A 17,369-nucleotide genomic window follows, 5' to 3' on the forward strand; every position below is an offset into this window, starting at 1 on the left:
GCTGAATATCCAGTTTAGTGCCTAGATACTTGAGCTCAGCTGTCAGCTGGGTTACTCTTAGAATTGTCCTTTGGCCTTGTTTTGTTTAGGGACTTCCCTGAATGTCACTATGGTCCTCACAATCTCAATTGGCTTATAAGGGACCCATAGTCCCTGTGAGTTATGAGGCCATCATGATCTAGGTGTTCCTTTATGAAATCAAGAAAATCCCTGGGATCCAGACTCTCATTGTATTCTTGATCTTTTTCATTTAAGTCCCAGCCACTTTTCAGTCTGTGAGTCTGAACCATGTCTTTGTGACATGGCCAATGACTCCCTGTCACTCCCAGTGCCAACATTATCTGATGGGATTCTTCCTGAGGGTACAGCTCCTCTGGAATTCCAATCTATACATTAGCTAATTCATCATTTCCAAGGAAATTAAGGAAAGTAGAACTTAGCGATCAAAATCATGCTCATTTTCAGAACTGATTATCATGATCCTGCTTTACTGAATGGAATCTGGGGGGGAAAAGAGAGACCTTGCACCTGGCGCCAAAATGGTTGAGTGTTATTGTACTTGACTCACTCAAGTTTTGGTTTTGTTTGATTGACCAGGAGACAGCAAATTATGGTTTGTGATCTTTTTGTAAATAAAGCTTCTGAGTAAGCTACCAAAGGAAGTTAACTGTACTGCAACAGTAATGACACAACTTGATAAAAAGGAGTGACTACAAAGCCTAAAGCATTTACCATTGTGGCTCTTTGCAGGACATGTGCTGAGCCCTGCACTATGCCGGAGCCCACTAGGGCAGTAGGTAAGAGTAGCCCTTACCTGAGGCTACGGGAACGGGGCCGCATAGCTGGAGACTGTCGTCCCTCCTCATCTGGTACATTCTCTGTGCTAAAATGCTTTGTCAGAAAGTGTAGCTCATCAGCTGTCGGCTGGAAAGGCAACTGATGAAGTTTTTCTTGTGAGGAACATGATGACTAGAAAACATAAACAAACAAAACCCATCAGCATTAAAGACACATGTAAGGGATCTGGAAGGACAGGTCAGTGTTTAAGAGAGCTTGTGGCACTACCCTAAGGTCCAGGGTTCAGATCTCAGTAGCCATGCAACAAGCTGGGTGAGTAAAAAGCAGATTCTTCTACATGAACTCCTTGCTTTCAATAAAGCTTCTAGCTAGTTTGAATAGCAATTAATCAACCGTGCTTCCTGCTCCATAAATATTCCAGGTAAACAAAGGCACCCACTTGTTTTCCCTTTCATAACCTTGACCCTGGGGACAGCTAAGTAATGTTTCCTGTAGTTGTTTGTTATCCAGAGGAGTAGTTTTGCCGAGGTTAAGAAGACTGTGGTGGGATGCCAGGGACACTACAAGTCAAGAAAATCCAGCGGGAAAGAAAACTGTTTTTAGATCTAGACTTAAACATTAGACTTGGTATGAAAGACAATCTCAAGTTCTCAACAGGGCTTAATACCTAAGAATTTCTGACAAGTGTCCACCATTCACAGCAGACCATCTGAGGGAGCAAGCTGGCGCTATGGTGGGACTTCCACAGATGTAGGCAAGTCACAAAATTCCAGGACTCCAGAGCTCTTCCTTTACTTGGCAAGACTGATCCAGAGAGCAGGGAATTCAGACATCACTGACCCAATTTTCACATATCAATCAATCAAGGGCTTAGGTTCAACCACCTAAATCTATTTAGTGTTCAAGCTTCAATACCAACTGAGGGAACTAGAGTTGTAGGGTCATCAAGTGAGAAATGAGCTCTGACTAGGCCAATAGTACAAATCTCTGTCATGAAATATTATAATTTATGAAACTTTAAAAAATTCTTATTTTGTGTGTGCCTGAGTGTGTGTGTGTGTGTGTGTGTGTGTGTGTGTGTGTGTGTATGCATGCACCACATGTATGCATGAGCTCAGAGAGGTCAGAAGAAGGTGTTGGATCCCCTGGAACCTGGAATTACAAGTTGTTGTAAACTGCCATGTTGGTTCTGAAAACTGAACCCAGACCCTGTGCAACAGCAGGAAGTGCTCTTAATGACTGAGCAATCTCTCCAGCCCCTAATGCATGGAGTTGTAAACAGCTAGTGTGGTTTTCATAGGGTTTTGATTTGCATCTGAGTTGCAAATAGAATACCCACTCAACTGCAACTAGTAAGAATTAGTAAGCAATGTAAGTTATAGCCTACAAAACTGTTATTTTAAAGTATTTCAAAGTTGGATGTGGTAGTACATGTTTGTAATTGCAGCACTCTGGAGGCTGAAAACTTTCGAGGCCAGCCTAGAGTATATGGTGAGATTGAGATGCTGTCTCAAAGTGTGTGTATGTGTGTATGTGTGTGTGTGTGTGTGTGTGTGTGTGTGTGTGTGTGTGTATGGTGAGAGAGAGTAAGTATCCCAATAAACTGGAGTAATAGGTTGGTCTATTAAATTTGAATGAATAGAAATACTTATGTGCTACATATATACACACAGAAAGACACATGACTATCCCTTAGGGTTTACAAAATACATTCTGTTTAAGTAAAAGATTATGGGTAAGGGGGTGTAAATCTTTTTGTTTTTGTTTTGCGAGATAGGGTTTCTCTGAGCAGCCCTGGCTGTCCTCTCTGTAGGACACTCTGTAGCTGGCCTCAAACTCATAGTGATCCGCCTGCCTCTGCCTCCCTGAGTGCCCGGATTAAAGGTATGCGCCACCACAACCTGGCTTAGGGGGAAAAAAAATCTTAAGCTTAACTGCCAAAGACCAATAAAACCTCTGGATTAATAGTGATTTATAGGCCAATGGAAGAACTAAGTACATTTTCTTACTTGTGATTCATGACTATAGATACATCAAGCAGAGAGGACCTAAAGACTGGTAGAAGAAACAGGGCTGGGGTCACCAAGTTTATACTCTGCAAATCCTAAAACACTACTTGGTCCTTTTTTGACAAAATTTGTCAGCTTTATCATCTAACTGATGAAAGTTGCTCCAAGAAGAGGATGCATTTCAGGATCAATTGTACATACAATAGCATATTGACAGGAACTACTGTTTAAAAACAGAAACTCTCTCTAAAACAAACATTTAGAGACAGGTCTACTTTTTGTTAATATAACAAACTGAGATAGAAAGTAACCTTCTTGAAAGGTTTTAATGATGAAAGCTACCAAGCCTTTGGGAAATGGGAGGAACAGAAAGACTTAATTGCAATCCGAGAAATAAGGTGGGGAGAGGCAGAGAACCATGATTAGTTGCTCTTTTCTGAGCTCACTAGGAGGAACTGGGGGACAGAATTGGCTAATCCTTCCAAAGGCCTTATAATTATAATTATGACTGTGAAAGTTAGCAAGGCTCTTCCCCTCAAAAAATCCTCTTATCCTCAATAAATCTTGCTGAGTTTGGAAGGAAAGGTGAGCATCATTTTGGAGGACTGGATGGAGAACAATTATCTGTAAGGAAATACTTCCAGAGTGAAGAAGGTATGCTTACAGCTCTGGCTACTTACCGAGACAGTAGAGCTAGGAGTATTGGTTCCATATCCTGAAGAAGGCAAAGAGGCCAAAGACCAGCGCCGTCCATCAGTCCTACATGAAAAAAGGAATATTATGAAGTGCCTATAGAGTCCCACTCTGAGCATCAGGGCCTGCCTGCTTGTGTTCATTAACATTTTTAGGCAGTTAATTCACTGTCTCACAACACAAGACATATTGTCTGTCTGGCATTAGTTCTCATACCTCTCTATTGTATGGGACCTGCTATGTGACTTTTATTTAAGAGAATCCAAAACTAAAGAGTCTATGACTCTGGATGAGAGTATCGGTTATGGGTAAGTCAGATGGCTCAGTAGATAAAGGTGTTTGCCACCAAGCCTGACAACTTAAGTTTGAACCCAGTACCCATATACTGAAAGAAGATCTTATAAGTTGCCTTCTGACCTCCACAACTGTATTGTCACATACACACACAATCAATTTAAAGCTTTTAAAAAATTATATTTGAATTTATGTTATGTGCATGGATGTCCATATGTGTGTGGGTACCTATGTGACATAGCATGTATGTAGAGGTAAGAGAGAAATGTGCAGAAACAGGCTCTCTCTCTCTACCATGTAGGGCTCAGGTATCAAACTCAGGTCAGCAGGCTTGGCAATAAGCACCTACACTTGCTGAGCCATCTTGATGGTCCATAAAAAGCTTTTCCTTTTTGTTTTGTTTTTTTAAAGCCAGGGATGGTGGCATACACTTTTAATGCCAGCATCTGGCAGAGGCAGGAGGATCTCTGTGAGTTGGAGAGCAGCCTGGTCTACAAAGCAAGTTGGAGGCCAGCCTGGACTACAAAATGAGATCTTGTCTCAACAACAAAAAAAAGTTTGTTTTTTTTTTAAAGGAAGGCATATTACATGGTTGGTGATATGACTCATCTAGTAAAGATACTTGCCATTAAGCTTGAGTACCTGAGTTTGATTCCAGGGATCCATGATAAGAAGATAAGTAAGGCCCATGTACTGTTTTCTTACCTCCATTTATGCTCTATCTATTGCGCGCGCACGCACGCACACACACACGCGCACACACACACACAACAACACACACACACACAAACCACTGATAAATAATTGTAGACAACATTAAAAAAGATTACTTTATGCCACATTGCACCATCCAGATAAATAATTACACATCCATGTTATAAAAGCTGCAGCTCAGATACCTGCTTAACTTTCCTCCATGACAGTAAAGCACAGAACTGTGGTTTCTTGTGTTGACAGCTTTAGGGGCATCCTTCTGACAACAGTGGGAAGTCTCCCTCAAAGTCATAAACAGCCAACAGTTGCTTCCCTATTCTTTCACAAGGCCATTGTTGCTCTTTGACAATATTCTTGAAGCCAGCTTGTGAGTCCTAATGGATCCTAGGTAGCCTGTAACTCTTTACTATTGATGGATATTCACTTCAGTCTCAAATAGTGCCCACTTCTTTCTGTCAACCCACCGGCCTAGGGAAGACCAAAGATCCTTTACAAGGGGTGCACATATGGAAATCAAAAGATGACTTGTGGGAGTTGGTTCTCTCCTACCATGTGGATTCCGAAGATTGAACTCACATTGTCAAGTTTGACAGCCAAGTACCATAACTTGCTGAGCCATCTTGCCAGTCCTGAAATATTCTTTCTTTGGAGCTTGGTGACATATCCTTTTCAAGTTAAAACTAAATGAAAACATCCTTGCTACTATTCAAAGGATATTTTTTAAAATTTTTTTAAAATTTATTTTTATGTGTATAGTTGTTTTGCCTGCATGTATGTCTGTGCACCATATCTGTGCAGTGCCAACGAAGGCCAGAAGAGGGCTTCAGCTCAACTGGGCCTGGAATTACTGAAGTTGAGAGAAGCCATGTGGATATTTCTAGATCTTGAGGAAGGGCAGCCAGTGCTGTTAACCACTAAGTCATCTCTCCAACCCTGACTCACAGAATTTTAAAACACCAACAATGGAAGATCCTTAGAAGTTAAGCTCCGGTTACATTTTCATAGATTTGTCTATTTGTTCAAGGTCTCTGTTATAGCAGGGCATAGATTAAGTCTTCCTCCTCATCCTCATCAATATCATTTAGCTTTTCTACCATGATTTGCAAAGGGAAAAGTTGAAGGTTCCATGCCACATGCACAGGATTCAAATTTCATGCTACTCAGACAGACAGCTCATGTAAATTAGAACTCTGCTGGAACTCAGTCTCTGAGGAAAAACACCAGAAAGGTGCTAAAACAAGATGTTCTTTCTTCCTTCTTTGATGGGTCCTGGGTAGTCTATAAGAAAGCCACTCAAAGTCCAGGAAAAAAGCGCTTGGCAAAGATTAGTCAAGTATAACTCAAGGATGGAGTTCCTATGACCTTGTCAAATTTGGTTTTGCACAGGTGATTTTCAATCCTTTAGATTAGCAGTTTTCAATCTGTGAATTGCAACCCCTTTGGGAGTCAAAATACCCTTTCACAGGGGTCACCTAAGACCACTGGAAAACACAGATATTTACATTATGCTTCATAACAGTTGCAAAATTGTAATTTTGAAGTAGCAATGAAAATAATTTTATGGTTAGGGGGTCACCACAACATGAGGAACTGTATTAAAGAGTCATAGCATTAGGAAGGTTGAGGACCACTGCACTAGAGAAAAAGGAAACCACTTGCAAGGTAGCTACTTTTCTGTATATATTGAAGAGCAGGGACCAAAGTCAGTATGAAATGTGACCACTGGTATCTGTTTCCTCTGTTCATCTCACTGGGAGACTGAGGAAATATGTGAGAATGAGGGTGATTTGTCCCTAAGCTTGAAAGCTTGGAAATTAGTCAGCAATTTTTACCCCCAACCATGAGCTTTCTGAGTCTGAGTTCCAACAGGTAGTATTGAAATCCCAGACGGCCTCTTTACTAGAAAGGCTTAATGTTCACAACCACATTCAGAAAAGAAATCATCACCACCAGTTCTCCCACCAAACACAAAAATCACAAGCTACACTGACTGGCCATGCACAGCAGTAGCCCATCCCATCCCCCCATCACACCCGTTATTACCTGTCTGCTCTGTGACCATGGCTGTAGTGAAAAGATGAGAGTCACATGAGAGTCAAAAGGAACCAGTGTGAGCAATGCAATCCCCAGTATTTTGTATAGTTTGGCAGAGGTAAACCTTTTGTTCAAGAATGTGTAGCAGCTTGAAGTAGAATTGTATGACAGATGGTCTATCCTTAGCATTTAATTAAATCTGCCTTTTCTGTGATATGACACAAATCTGATCCTAAAGGGATCTTTACTCTATACACCTGGCCATTTCACCCATATGTTCTGTAAAAGGATTGCCTGGGGACTCACATTCCATGACAACAACTCAAATGTCATATTCCTTAGCCCAGACATGTTGGGTCACATTGGTTAATACCAGGCTTCAAATCCCCTTGGCTGTTCCTATTTCAAGTTTAAATGAAGCAGCTACAAGGGCATCAACAGTACCTGCCATTCGCTCTGCTTAGAATAGTCTCTGTCTTCATCCTTGTACCCTATTCAGTAGCTACTACTTCTTAGCCTTCAGAGGGGCCTTATGTCTCCACCCAATGGGGACCCTGTTTCCTTTCTTTTCTTTCATGCAGCATCATGTTCCTTCAATTTAAGGTATTTATTAGTTTATAATTTTGTCCTTAACTGAGCTAAACCTCCAACCCCTAGTTTATAACTATGCATTCCTTTGCTTCTTCATTTACTGTCTTGCATCATACATCTGACCAATAAGCACTAAGTGCTTGTTATTTATTTACCAGGAGGCAGTTTTCAATACATTTAAGGGATCTCTAATTAAAAGATAATTTGATTCCAGTTAAGGCAAGATAGAAAACATGCAAGCAAGAAAATATCACACACTGGAAAGTACTAAAAATGAAATGGAATGATTGATAAAGAATGCTCAGACTATGTGGTTAGAAAAAGTCTCTTGCCCGGCAGTGGCGGCACATGGCTTTAAACCCAGCACTAGAGAGGCAGAGGCAGGTGGATCTCTGTGAGTTTGAAGCCAGCCTGGTCTATAGAGCTAGTTCCAGGACAGCTAGGACCACAGAGAGAAACCCTGTCTCAGGGGAAAAAGAAAAAAAAAAGAAAAGTTCTCTGTAAGGAGCTAACATTTAAGATATGAATGACAAGAATGAGTCAACTACATTAAGGTGTAGGGGGACAATTTCCTTATACCAGGACAAGTACACAAGATTATCCAGTAAGACTGAAGTTTCCAGAAAGCTGAGTGTATGCTCACTGAGTTACCATGGAATAACTAAGCACCCAAAGAGCCTGGCTCAAAGTTTATTCTCAGTAAATACTTACTGCATGAATAGGAAACGATCCAATGCCATATTAATCTGATACTAAGTTCACTTTTATCAGTTCAGCACATTCTTATAGGATGATCCCATCTGAACCCTTGATGAACCAGATGGAAGTTATGTGAGACACCTGAGTTCACAGAACAAACCCACATGAGATTTCTTCAGAGTAAGGCAACTGAGCTGAGCAACGAGAGAAGCACTAAAGTGAGCCTTCAAGGCCCTCCTCACCTATCCTTTTCAGCCATACAGCATTCTAGGGAGAAATGGGATGTATTTCTTCTCAGCTGAAATGTGAATAGTAAGTACTAGTTCCATCAATCTCTTCTGTTTCTGCCTTATTTTTTAATGACTTATTTATTTTTATTTTATATGCATTGCTGTTTTGCCTGCATGTCTGTGTGAGGGTGTCAGATCCCCTGGAACTGGAACTACAGACAGTTGTGAGCTGCCATCTGGGTGCTGGGATCTCACGTGGCCCAGGTTGTCTTCAATTCAATATGTGGCTGAGGATGATCTTCCAAGTTCTATTCCTCTTGCTTCTACCTCCTGAGTGCTAGGATTACAGATGTGAGTCATCATACCTCATTTATGTTGTGTTTTGTGCACATTACACGAGTCTTCTACCAATTGAATTACAGTGCACCAGCCCTCAGCTACACCTTTTAAGAAAGTAGTCCCAGGCTGGAGAGATGACTCAGAAGAGCACAGACTGTTCTTCCAGAGGACTAGGGTTCAATTCCCAACACCCACATGGCAGCTAATGACTGTCTCTAACTCCAAGATCTGGCACCCTCACACAGACATACATGCAGGAAAAATGCCAATGCAAATAAAATCAAACTAAATAAGTTATTAAAACAAAACAAAACAAAACAAAAGAAGCCTGAGTGGCAGTGGTGCACGCCTTTAAACCCAGCTCTCAGAAGGCAGAGGGAGGTGGATCTCTGTGAGTTTGAGGCCAGCCTAGGCTACATAGTGAGTTCAGGAAAGGCTCTAAAGCTACACAGAGAAACCCTGTCAAAAAAAAGGAAGGAAGGAAGGAAGGAAGGAAGGAAGGAAGGAAGGAAGGAAGGAAGGAAGGAAGGAAGGAAGGAAGGAAGAAGAAAGGAAGAAAAAAAAGAAAGTAGTCTCCCCCCGAACACCATCCCAAGACAAGGTTTTTCTGTGTAGCCCTGGCTGTCCTGGAACTCGATCTGTAGACCAGGCTGGCCTCGAACTCAGTCTCTTGCTTCTGTCTCCTGAGTGCTGGATTAAAGGCATGTACCACTGCCTCCTAGCTGATGTGTGCTTTCCAAATGGCAGAGTATTCCTTCAAATCAGTGCTCTTTCTTGTGGATTGGGTTACCTTGAACTACCAGCCATCAAAACTGCTTCCTTTTGGGTCATCTTCCCAGATTATAATTACCATGTTCAAATTTTGCTTTTGAAGTGGTTGTGTTGTATTTGCAGCTGAACAGAAAAATAGTAGATTCATTTTTTATAATCTTAAACACAAGACACTGGTGCCCTAAGAATATATTCCATATTACTATACCTTAATTGAGAGTTATTCTCTATTCTATGACAGATAAGAAAGTGGGCTCTGGTCCCAGGAAGGATCTAAAATAACACTCTTACCTTGTATCCCATCTAGTTCCAAGAAGATAAAAGAACCTAATATACCTTTCTTCTCAGCTTTTGTTGGTTTTTTTATTCTTGTTGTTTTGTTTTGTTTATAAAAAAGCAGGGTCTCACTATGTAGCCCTGGCTGGCCTAGAACTTACTACACAAACCATACAGGCTGCCTTATTCACAAGATCTCCCAAATGCAAGGGTTATATATCTGAGCTTTGATCTGAGAGTATGGGTACAGAAAGAGTATAGGTTCACTTATCACCTGAGTTTGGAAGGATGTGGTACATCCAATTTCTCTCCTGTTTGCAGGTGATAGTGTTGTCTTTGGCCTCTCCTAGCAACTCTGACAGCTCCACCCATGGCTAGACCACATTAAGTGGCCTCTGAAGAAGTCTATGCTGACAGAGTCCCTGCAGACCTTCTGCTAAGGCTCTCTACACATACGTGGCTTCTTTTTAGAACTTATTCTAAGATGCTCTCTTAGCCAAACTTTCAAGTTTTAATTTACGGGGTCTGTTTGCTTGTTGTTTGGTTTTAAGGTGTTGTTAGAGTTGGTATTTAGTTCTAAATGGGAAATCCTATCAGTTGAGAGGCAGGCAGTTCTCTGAGTTCAAGGCCAGTCTGGTCTATAGAGCAAGTTCCAGGACAGACAGGGCTAACACAAAGGAAAAAAAAAAAAAAAAAGGCACATATATGCCAGTCAAAGGAGGTTCTCAAGTAACTTACCTACGGGCAGGAACAAAGGAAAAGTGAGCAGGAGCATTTGGAGAGAAATTCCGGGGGCTGTCCAAGGGACTGTTACCTGTGGTGGAGAAAGGAAAAGAAACCTCTGTGAGGTTTGCTTTGAGGGTGAGAGGTGACGGTGGGGTGGAACTGGTAGAACTTTCAGATAAGAAACCTCCCTCTAGTATTAAGCTAGTGTATCATCATTAGTTTATGACTTTTTTTTTTTGTTTTGTTTTCCGAGACAGGGTTTCTCTGTGTAGTTTTGGTGCCTGTCCTGGATCTCACTCTGTAGACCAGGCTGGCCTCAAACTCACAGAGTTCTGTCCAGCTCTGCCTCCCGAGTGCTGGGATTAAAGGCATGTGCTACCACTGCCCAGCTCAGTTTATGACTCTTTATAAAATCTTGAATGTAGTTGGAAGTTTCTCCAGTACCGCCCAGCCACATGGTCCCTCAGCCACTTATAAAATAATCATTCAGAGGCTCAATATTAATTACAAATTGTATGGCCTACGGCTAGCTAGCTCTTATAACTTAAATTAACCCATTTCTATTAATCTATGTTTTGCCACATGTTCTGTGGCTAACTGGTCTGCTGGCATGCTGTTCCTTGGATGGCAGGCTAGGGTCTCCTTCACTCTGCCTTTCTTCTTCCCGTATATCTGCCTGGATTTCCTGCCTGCCTCTAAGCTGCCTTGCCATAGGCCAATGCAGCTTTTTTTTATTAAGCAATAACAGCAACACATATTCATAGCATACAGAAAAATATCCCACAATACTTGACAGGCCAGAGATTTTTCTCTCTTGCTCTCAAGGTGCCTGTAATAACCCATATCTTTCCAATATCCATTCTAGATGTAGCAGCAATTTATATGCTGCCTACCCTCCCAGGAAGAGGTCAATTTACAGTATTTCAAAGGTTTAAAGATTTTCCTAAAGTCAACAGGATGCCTAATCTAAATGTTATTTGCACATGTATCTTCAAACACTGCATCCAAGGGGCTAAACAGAAATGTGCATACCTTAAGGGTAAACAGAAGTTCTCTGGCAGGAATTCAAGATAGAAGCATACCATAAAATGTCTTGGAAATCTAAACTCTGAGGTCTGAAAAGCACAATCAACCTTCTCAATTAATTTTCACATATCCCTGTTAACTTTGTAACTAAAAAAACTCATAACCTCTGAACAAAATGATATGCTTTCATTTATGCTAGTTACTGGCATTTTGAGATAGAAGCCCAGGTTGTCTTTGAATTCTCAGTCATTTTGCCTCAGCCTGGGATTCACTTACAACCTGACATTTTAATTTTGAAACCAAGTGTGTGTATCTTACTTAAGATGCCTAAAGTGGCCTAAAACTCTTGAGCTTCAGTGCTTCAGCCTTCCAAGTAGTTATGACTATGGGCTGCTACCCAGTCAGGTAAGATATACAAATTTCAAATAAATCATGTATGATGTCAGAGGATCCCAAGGCATAAAAAAGATTCTAATGTAGGGGTGGTTGTCTGTGCCTTACCCCCGAAGCACTGCCTCAGTGAGGCAGCAGGTAATTGCTAGGTACCTGCCCCCACCAGGGCGTGGTCCTTTAAGACCGGGGATGATGTATGTGCTCACTCTCTTCGCTACCTTGTGGTCTTGGATGCTCGTGCAGATCAGAGCAGAGCTCTCCGGAGAGCAGCGCTGGACCATGCTTCAGTCTGTAGTGGGTAGCTATTCCAGCTTGGTTCTGGAAGTTCCAACCCCCATTGAGACTCTGGCAACTGTCACGCCTACAAGGCGGGGCCAAGGGAGGCATCTGGAGACCCGAGACCTGGATGGGCAAGCGCTCTCTCTGTTCCTGGACCCTGGACGGTGGAGGTTGACTGAGCAGAGCTCCAGAGAACACCGCTGGACTGCAATACACCTTCCCCAGACCCCCGCAACCTATCTATTCCTTCATTTGTAAGTCACCCACTAAATAAATTTTCCTTTTAACTACGTGGAGTGGCCTTTATAATTTCCCCAATATCAGTCCCTATTTTTTGTAATGTGAGTTTCCTGTACTGTGAGTTAAGCCCCCAATAAATTCATATTAAGCTGTTTCTGTGGATTGGTAGTGATTTAATTGCATCATCTGGCACCCACATAGGGCAAACTCCGAATGCTCAGGTGGCCTCCACAGCTGCTGTGACATGCTTTCCACACCTTCCTATCTCTTAAATCCCCACCCTCCTGGGGACCTGTTTGGCCCACAATCGTGCAGGTACTGCTCCCTCCCTCTCTCACTCCTTCCCTCCGTCCCTCCTCCCAGCTCTCTGGGCATCAGTTCCCTATTTGAGCTACAGCTTACAGACTCCCCCTCTCCCCCACCAGGTTCCTCATAGCCGCTGAGTACACCTAGTGATAGCGTGAGAAGAGGTGCACTGCCCCAGGGCTGCCGACCTGAGCCATCCAGGGCTGCTGGCCCTTGTCGCCCTAGGCCCACTGGCCTGCTGTGGCTACATGGTCTTCCCTGGGTCATACATGCAAGCTGTGAGCCATCCATTCCCCGAGTAAGCAGCTGAGTCTGGCCCACCCTGCATTCCCCCATCCCACAGGCGTGCAGCCTGTTGTGGTGCATGCCAGTAGGATTTGTTTGATAGCTTCTTTAAGCCAAAACAGGTCTAAGTCACCAGTAGGACCTGCTTCAGTGCTACACCTGCAACACCTGCTGGTTGAACAGTGCTACTACACTCAAAAAACCATCGCAAGAACTCCAGCAATCAAGGGTTTCATCCAAGGTAAAAGTATTTGATAATTTTATACCTCAAAACTAAATAATCAACAAAATATTAAAATTTTCTTTACAAATTTTGAATGTTTCTCAAAACATGAAGGAAAATACTACATCACAAGAATTTAAAAACTTTTGCTTGTATGATGAATGAAATTTTATAGGACATATATGACTTTCATCATATTTATATTTATAGCATTTAGTACAATAACTCACATAGCACTGAACAACTGGTTTAATAAAAATAACAAAGATGAATCATTACTGAGACTGACACGGGCTTTACAAGGTAGCAATGAAGACTTAAATAAAAAGATCCTTTGTCTGGAATCTGCTATCTTACTATAAGAACTTCAGTCCAAATGCTGGGCAGTGGTGGTGCATGCCTTTAATCCCAGCAGTGGGGAGGCAGAGCCAGGCGGGTCTATGTGAGTTCGAGGCCAGTCTGGTCTACAGAGTGAGTGAGATACAGGACAGGCACCAAAAGTACACAGAGAAACCATCTCGAAACGCCCCCCCCAAAAAAATTCAGTCCATTAATAATAAATGTACAACCAGATTTTATTCTATTGATAATAAATATGAATACTTAATGGAAAAAACAGTAACTACCCAGAGCAATGTTGCTACTATTCAGATACTTTATAAGGAAGAAAGATTATTGTTAACTGAAAAACTAAGGCTTATGGAATCATGTGTTTCAGAAGAACATAAAAGGTTGCATGATTCCATGAAATCTCTGGAATCCCTTACAACAGATGAGGTTTACTTGCTGCAACTGACCCTAGGTGCGTGGGTACAAGCTCTGGAAGAAACTCTCAGTAAACATGACAAAGGAACTAGTAGGCAGAAGGGCAAAGCCATACAAGTCATAACATCGCCAGATAGCTCTCATTCAATGGCTTATCCTGTCATCATCAGTGAGAAGCCGGCAGATGAAAGACATCCTGAGCCAAATGTAGAATATGTAGCATGAATCTTAACAGTTCTTATTAATAAGATCAAACCCAGGGCCAATTATTGGGGTGAATACTGGAAGATCAGAGAGACAGAACGAGCCACAGCTAACCTCACCTGGCCAACTTCTCAGCTGGTCCTATTTTCTTAGACTGGAAGCTTCTGTGTCCACATCCCAATGGCTCTCAGCTGAACTGCTGCTCAAAAGCCTGAAGCTTAACTAGCTAAAAGCTTAACCAGCCAAATGCTTCTAGTTTCTGGTCTTCATGCCTTATACAACTTTTTGCTTTCTACCAACACTCCCTGGGATTAAAGGCTTGCTTTCTGGGATTAAAGGCGTGATGAGTCACCATGCCTCTCTGTATCCTTGAACACATGGATTTCTGCCTCTGGAATGCTAGGATTAAAGGCGTGTGCCACCACTGCCTCTCCTTTATGTTTAATATTGTGGCTGCTCTGTCTCTGACCCCAGATAAGTTTATTAGCATGCACTATATTTGGGGGAATACAATACCACAAGAATATATGTTGGAACCTATTCCTATGAGAGATTTAAAAAAAAAAAACCATTAAGGAAGTGGTGGTCACCTATGGTATACACTCAATATATGTAAAACAGATGTTAAATACACGATCTTCCACAAAAACAACCATACCAAATGATTGGAATCAGTTAATTTCAGCTGTTCTAGAATATAGCCAGCAGTTACAATGGAAAAGCTGATTGAGAGAGGAAGCAAGGATCCTAGAACAACAAAGGAAGACCAGAGGTTTTGAGATCTCCCAAGATCAAATTCTTGGTGAGGGACTTTTTGCTGATAGAAATGTACAAGCTACTTTTGATGAGCATACAATATCCCTATGTCGTACAGCAGCTCTAAATGCTGGGGAAAAAATTCCAGAATCAGGAAAACTAACTGAGCTATACATAAAAATTATCCAAGGCCCACAAGAGACTTTCACTGATTTTTCACAAAGGCTGACCACAGTTATAAAAAAAAAAAAAAAAAAAAAAAAAAAAAACCAGTGTCAAAGAACTAAGACAAGTATTAACTGAATCCTTGGTGTTTAACAATGCTAATGCAGAATACAAAAGAATACTTACACCATTAAAGGTCACATTAGCACCTCTGGAAGAATGGATTCAATATAAAAATGATGTTGAATCTCTTAACTATGGTAATGAGGCTTGGATAGGAGGCAATTTCCAGAGGTGGAAGGAGACCTCAAGGTACCAAATGTTTTAACTGTGGTACACCAGGTCATATGAGTAGAAACTGTATATGGGGTACTACTGGAAGCAATACTCCCTCTAGAAATAACCCAAATGGGAGACTCTAACCTTCTGAATTATGTAGAAGATGTGGAAAAGGCCGACACTGGACCAATGAATGTAGATCAACAATAGATATAAAAGGCAATCTTTTACTGGCGGGAAATGCCTCAAGGGACCTCTTGCAGGCCCCCAAATTGAAAGGGGTCCAAACAATTCCAGCCACTGTGGAGGAAATTCTTCTCTCGACAATTAAATAACCCAGTGTCTAATGTAAAAAACAATACTGCACTAGATGATAGAATAGTTTTGATTGATGAATCAAAAGTTCCAAAGAACACCATAAAACAAATATTTTGGGAGACTGCCATAAATGAACAAAGACCAAAGCTTAGACTTTGAATTAATGGCATTGTTCTAGAGGGCCTGGTAGACACAGGTGCAAATATGAGTATAATTACACCAAAATCAGGGCATTTGAATTGGCCTCTTCAAGAAGTAGATGTCCAATTTCTAGGAATTGGAACCCTATCTCAGGTAAAACGAAGTTTTAGGTGTGTTGAATGCATATGACCAGAAGGACAGAGAGGAAGGTTGAAGCCATATGTGGCAAATGTGGCAGTGAATCTTTGGGGCCAACATCTGTTATAGCAGTGAATTAGCTAGATTACAATTCCTACACCCTCAGAAAGGGAATACAGATGTTTCTTGTTTCTAGGAATAATATTATAACATGCTATAAAAAACAACCACCAACCATTCAGGCTGTATATAAATACAGCACAATTGCTGTTGAACTCTCAGAAGTACCAACAGCCCTATCTTTAAAATGGCTAACTGATAAACCTGTCTGGGTTGGACAATGGCCTTTGACAAAAGAGAAGCTACAAACTTTAGAACAGCTGGTTCAAGAGCAGTTAAATGCTTAACACATTGAGGAATCTATGAGCCCCTGGAATTCTCCTTTATTTGTTATTAGAAAAAAGTCCAGTAATTGGAGAATGCTGACAGGTCTGAAAGCTATTAATAAAGTAATCCAGCCTATGGGCTCGCTACAGAATGGAATGCCCTTGCCCTTTCTGCTACCGAAGAATGCCCTATTATAGTTATTGACTTAAAAGACTGTTTCCTTACCATACCTTTACAAGAAAATGATAGAGAAATATTCACCTTCATAGTACCTAATTATAATAATTCCCAGCTAGTCAAGAGTTATCAATGGAAGGACCTCCCACAGAGAATGTGAAATAGTCCTACCCTGTGCCAAAATTTTGTGCAAAAACCATTGGAAATAATTTGTGTGGCATTTCCACAATCCATAATTTATCATTATATGGATTAGAAAGCACGTTTGAAGAAGTTAAGAAAGTTTTGCCTCAGTGGGTACTAAAAATTGCGCCTGAAAAAATACAAAGAGGAAATTCTATTAATTGAATGCGGCCTCTTAATGATTTTCAAAATCATTTGTTAGGAAGCATTTCCAACTTATGGGCTATCCTTGGAATACTTAAATGTAACTAGTAAATTTGGCTAATACCCTAAAAGGGGACAAGGACTTAAATAGTCCAAGAGAATTATCAGTCAAAGCTGAGAAGGAATTGGCTGCAGTAGAAATGATAATATGAGAAGCACATGTGGATTGTGTGAATCCAGAACTTAAGTGCATTCGTGTCATACTCCCCTCAAGACACTCCCCCCAGGGATTTTGATGCAGAGGGAAGATATTATATTGGAATGGATATTTCTATCACATAAACCAAGTATGAAGTTAAAGACTTATGTGGAAAAGATGTCTATTGATTCAAAAAGGAAAATTAAGAGTTTGTTATTGACAGGAATGGACCCAGTAGAAATTGCAGTACCTCTAACTAATGAAATTTCCTCATTATGGAAAGATAATGAATACTGACAGAGCCTGCAGTAACTTTTTGGGAGGGATTAACAACTGTTATCCCAAAAGCACGAGAATAGAACTCATAAAGAGAACTGAGTGGGTCCTTCTTCACACTGTACAGCAAAAGCCAATTTCTGGAGTCCTCACATTCTATACTGATGCAAATAAACCAGGGAAAGCAGGATACAAATGAGGAGACTTAAGTAAAGTAGTTCAAAGTCCATACAACAACAAAAAGCAGAACTGTGGAGAGACATTGGACAACAGAAAAAACTTCTGAGCTAAACCAACCAGTTTATTTCAAA

At 41.2% G+C, this 17,369-nt stretch overlaps 1 protein-coding gene across 1 annotated transcript in view; it reads right to left on the reverse strand.

The window, feature by feature from the left end:
* The window catches only part of Mast2 (microtubule associated serine/threonine kinase 2), a 173,155-nt gene that overhangs the window by 20,274 nt on the left and 135,512 nt on the right, over positions 1 to 17,369 (reverse strand). The window contains 4 exon segments of the mRNA XM_028889534.2: positions 815 to 969; positions 3,488 to 3,566; positions 6,552 to 6,572; positions 10,187 to 10,262. Of these exon segments, the coding sequence (XP_028745367.1) occupies positions 815 to 969; positions 3,488 to 3,566; positions 6,552 to 6,572; positions 10,187 to 10,262 (331 nt within the window).

The sequence above is a fragment of the Peromyscus leucopus genome, chromosome 2, assembly GCF_004664715.2.
Source record: "Peromyscus leucopus breed LL Stock chromosome 2, UCI_PerLeu_2.1, whole genome shotgun sequence".
Taxonomy (NCBI): Eukaryota; Metazoa; Chordata; class Mammalia; order Rodentia; family Cricetidae; genus Peromyscus; species Peromyscus leucopus.